This window comes from Chanos chanos, chromosome 2 (assembly GCF_902362185.1).
Source record: "Chanos chanos chromosome 2, fChaCha1.1, whole genome shotgun sequence".
Taxonomy (NCBI): Eukaryota; Metazoa; Chordata; class Actinopteri; order Gonorynchiformes; family Chanidae; genus Chanos; species Chanos chanos.
Genome location: NC_044496.1, coordinates 58744180 through 58749179, shown reverse-complemented (window position 1 = coordinate 58749179; position 5000 = coordinate 58744180). Strand labels below are relative to the sequence as shown.

Genomic DNA, 5000 nt, shown 5'->3' with positions numbered 1-5000 from the left:
ACCTAATGCCCCCGGAACATCCAACCTAATGCCCCCAGAACATCCAACCTAACGCCCCCAGAACATCTAACCTAATGCCCCCAGAACATCCAACCTAATGCCCCCAGAACATCTAACCTAATGCCCCCAGAACATCCAACCTAATGCCACCCAGAACATCCAACCTAATGCCCCCAGAACATCCAACCTAATGCCCCAAGAACATCCAACCTAATGCCCCCAGAACATCCAACCTAATGCCCCCAGAACATCCAACCTAATGCCCCCAGAACATCCAACCTAATGCCCCCAGTACATCCAACCTAATGCCCCCAGAACATCCAACCTAATGCCACCCAGAACATCCCACCTAATGCCCCCAGAACATCCAACCTAATGCCCCCAGAACATCCAACCTAGATCATCCTCAGTGTGATTGAGAACAGGATTATCCATAGTTGATTGCCAGTGTGTATGTATTGGCCTTTCAGCTCAACATCACTTGCTCTTGTCTTCGTCGCCCTCTACAGGTGGTGGAGGATAATGGCATGCGGAAAATTCTGGTTCTGCCCCATGCTGCAGAGTTCCACCACCCTCTGCCCCCGGTCCTGCCACATCTGCCCCACTACCTCTCCCCGCACCCCGCCATGCTGCAGCACCCCCACATGTACCCCGCTGAGCCCCCCCTGCCCCAAACCCAACGCCTCACCCTCCTGCCAGTGTACTCTGAACACGGTGAGAGATGCTCTCAGGGTAAAATGCAGACATTATGGGAATTTTTACGTTTTTTTTCAACCTATATTGAACCTTGAAGACCCACTGCGGTGCACTCCGGGGACAGGCATACCCTGGTTTGGTCAGCACTGGGAATAAAACACTGGGGAGTGGGGAGCCCTGTCATACAGGACCAAAGGATATAACTCACAGACAAAAGAGCGGTATAGTATTTCATAACAGAGAAGAGCACATGTTTTTGGATTAAACAGTTAGAAGTATGCCCTCCTGTGGATTCTTGAGTTGTTACATTAGATGTAAGATTTAGTAACACACATAGTTTATAGTGATCTGTAGTTTTATGAATGAGACGCTGTGTGTTTTGATTCATCATTGTGTATGTGTATGTGGATGCGTGTTGTGTATGTGTGTTGTGTTGTGGATGTGGATGTGTGTTATGTATGTGTATGCGTATGTGTGTTGTGTTTGTGCGTTATGTATGAGTATGTGTGTCCATGTTGTGTATGTGTGTGTCATATATGTGGATGCATGTTGTGTATGTGTGTGTGTGTGTGCGTGTGTGTGTGTGTGTGTGTGTTGACAGATGTGATGTGTCACGGTGTGTTGTGTGTGTGTGTGTGTGTGTGTGTGTGTGTGTGTGTTTGTGTTTGTGTGTATGTGTGTGCTGACAGATGTGATGTGTCACGGTGTGTGTGTTGTGTGTGTGTGTTGACAGATGTGATGTGTCACAGTGTGTGTGTGTGTGTGTGTGTGTGTGTGTGTGTGTGTGTGTTGACAGATGTGATGTGTCACAGTGTGTGTGTATGTGTGTGTGTTGACAGATGTGATGTGTCACAGTGTGTGTGTGTATGTGTGTGTGTGTGTGTGTGTTGACAGATGTGATGCGTCACGGTGTGTTGTGTGTGTGTGTGTGTGTGTGTGTGTTGACAGATGTGATGTGTCACAGTGTGTGTGTTGTGTGTGTGTGTTGACAGATGTGATGTGTCACAGTGTGTGTGTGTGTGTGTGTTGACAGATGTGATGTGCCACAGTGTGTGTGTGTGTGTGTGTGTGTGTTGACAGATGTGATGTGTCACGGTGTGTGTTGTGTGTGTGTGTGTGTGTTGACAGATGTGATGTGTCACAGTGTGTGTGTGTGTGTGTTGACAGATGTGATGTGTCACAGTGTGTGTGTGTGTGTGTGTGTTGACAGATGTGATGTGTCACAGTGTGCCTTTACCCGTTCGAGATGAGCGTTTGGCGAAGATGCAGGAGCAGCCACAGCGGAAACAGAGGGCGGGGCATCTGGCCTCAGCCAATGGCATGACGCTTGCCTGCAGCCCGCCCACTGCTCTACGCCTACACAATGGACACAACAAAAGCTACACAGGGCCAGTGGCCTCACCCAAACCCCTCAAACACAAAAGCTTTGGCCGGACCAGAACCACTCCCCTGACTGGCCCAGAACAACACAGAGGTACACACACACACACACACATGTGCACACACACATACCTGCAGACACATACACACACACACCCCTACAGACACACGCACCTGCAGACACATACACACACATATGTAGACACACCTACACACACACACACACACACACACACGGACACACGTACAAGCATACACACATGAGCACGCACCATCATAGGGGAACAAAATCAATGCTATTTGAGAATTTATTGGTTTAATTCTCACAGTGGTTGTGCAACAAAAACTGCAAATGTGTTTCAGTTTACAAATGTGTCAAATAGTCAGATTCACCTTATACCCGTTATACCTCAGAGAGTATTTATGAGACCAGCATCAGTAGATTCTGAAATGAGGATGAGTTGAATCAGTATTATCAAGCTCTTTGTGTGTATGTGTCTTTTGACGAACGCCTGACTGTGTGTGTGTATTTATGTTTGTGTGTGTGTGTATTTATGTTTGTGTGTCTGTCCGTCTGTCTGTCTGTCTGTCTGTGTGTTTCTACGTGTGTGGGTATTCGTGTGTGTGTGTGTGTGTGTGTGTGCGCATTGTTTGGGGAACCCCTGACTGTGTGTGTGTGTGTTCTGGGGAACCCCTGACTGTGTGTGTGTGTGTGTGTGTGTGTGTGTGTGCGCGCATTGTTTGGGGAACCCCTGACTGTGTGTGTGTGTGTGTGTGTGTGTATTTATTTTTGTGTGTCTGTCCGTCTGTCTGTCGGTATATCTGTCTGTCTGTCTGTGTGTTTCTATGTGTGTGGGTATTCGCGCGCGTGTGTGTGTGTGTGTGTGTGTGTGTGCGCATTGTTTGGGGAACCCCTGACTGTGTGTGTGTGTGTTCTGGGGAACCCCTGACTGTGTGTGTGTGTGTGTGTGTGTGTGTTCTGGGGAACCCCTGACTGTGCTGATCGTGGTCTCACAGACACAGAGGAGGAAGTCAGGAGAGTACAGGAGCTGCTGTCCAGTGTCTGCAAACCAACTGTGAGTCTTACTCACTTACTCTTGTGCTTTAGAAAGAAAACACACTAGCCCCTGGAATTTTCCTTCATTTTTCTGTGTGATTCTCTGTTTCTCTCCCTTGCGTTCAGGTGGGTGGTGTGACCAGCTGCTCGGCCGTCCTGTCATGGCGTCCTCCCATCCCCCTCCCCAGCACCGCAGACCTCCCACACCGCACACCCCCCCAGTGCACACCCCCTCAGCGCACGCACCCCCAGTGCACGCCCCCCCAGCGCACACACCCCCAGCGCACCTCTCTGCTCACCTACGAGTTGGCCTTGTCCCAGAGTGGCACCAATGGAGACTTCAACCTCGTCTACCAGTGAGCAGTTCCTCTCTGTCTCTTCTTTATCCTGTGTTCTGTCTGTACTCATACACAGACATGGAATTTATCCTGTGTTCTGTCTGTACTCATACACAGACATGGAGTTTATCCTGTGTTCTGTCTGTACTCATACACAGACATGGAGTTTATCCTGTGTTCTGTCTGTACTCATACACAGACATGGAGTTTATCCTGTGTTCTGTCTGTACTCATACACAGACATGGAGTTTATCCTGTGTTCTGTCTGTACTCATACACAGACATGGAGTTTATCCTGTGTTCTGTCTGTACTCATACACAGACATGGAGTTTATCCTGTGTTCTGTCTGTACTCATACACAGACATGGAGTTTATCCTGTGTTCTGTCTGTACTCATACACAGACATGGATGTTATCCTGTGTTCTGTCTGTACTCATGCACAGAGGTATCAGATCCCTGCCTTATCAGATCCCTGCCTTCTATTTTGTGTTGTGCTCAATTCACATAATGGTCATTTCACTTACCAGTATATGTAATTCATTCACAGAAAATGATGTGTTTCAGCCATGTAATCTCATGTAACCTCCCATAATCTGGCAATATTTACTCTTTAGAGATAACTCCACTGACAGACCTGTTGAGCAGTACAGGCACAAACACACAGGCGTTAAGGATGACGTGAATGTGTCTGCGTTGAGGTGTGTTAGGCAGTGCTGATGTTGAGTGTTGTGTTTGTAGAGGGAAGGACACTTCATGCACAGTCGGAGATCTGAGACCTGCAACACATTACTATGTCAGGTATGAAACACACACGTTACTATGTCAGGTATGAAACACACATGTTACTATGTCAGGTATGAAACACACACATGTTACTATGTCAGGTATGAAACACACATGTTACTATATCAGGTATGAAACACACGCATGTTACTATGTCAGGTATGAAACACACATTTTACTATGTCAGGTATGAAACACACATGTTACTATGTCAGGTATGAAACACACACATGTTACTATGTCAGGTATGAAACACACATGTTACTATGTCAGGTATGAAACACACACATGTTACTATGTCAGGTATGAAACACACATGTTACTATGTCAGGTATGAAACATATACATTACTATGTCAGGTATGAAACACACATGTTACTATGTCAGGTATGAAACATATACATTACTATGTCAGGTATGAAACACACACATGTTACTATGTCAGGTATGAAACACACATGTTACTATGTCAGGTATGAAACATATACATTACTATGTCAGGTATGAAACACACATGTTAATATGTCAGGTATGAAACACACGCATGTTACTATGTCAGGTATGAAACACACATTTTACTATGTCAGGTATGAAACACACATGTTACTATGTCAGGTATGAAACACACACATGTTACTATGTCAGGTATGAAACACACACATGTTACTATGTCAGGTATGAAACACACATGTTACTATGTCAGGTATGAAACACACATAGCTTCACTCACGCAAGACTTATCAG

The 5000-nt window shown here is 46.3% G+C and overlaps 1 protein-coding gene across 1 annotated transcript in view; it reads left to right on the top strand.

The window, feature by feature from the left end:
* Window positions 1–5000, top strand: part of LOC115830304 (fibronectin type-III domain-containing protein 3a-like) — a 29023-nt gene that overhangs the window by 13301 nt on the left and 10722 nt on the right. The window contains exons 5-9 of the mRNA XM_030794453.1: window positions 510–714; window positions 1907–2170; window positions 3094–3152; window positions 3260–3489; window positions 4212–4271. Of these exons, the coding sequence (XP_030650313.1) occupies window positions 510–714; window positions 1907–2170; window positions 3094–3152; window positions 3260–3489; window positions 4212–4271 (818 nt within the window). The remainder of the gene's footprint in view (window positions 1–509; window positions 715–1906; window positions 2171–3093; window positions 3153–3259; window positions 3490–4211; window positions 4272–5000) is intronic.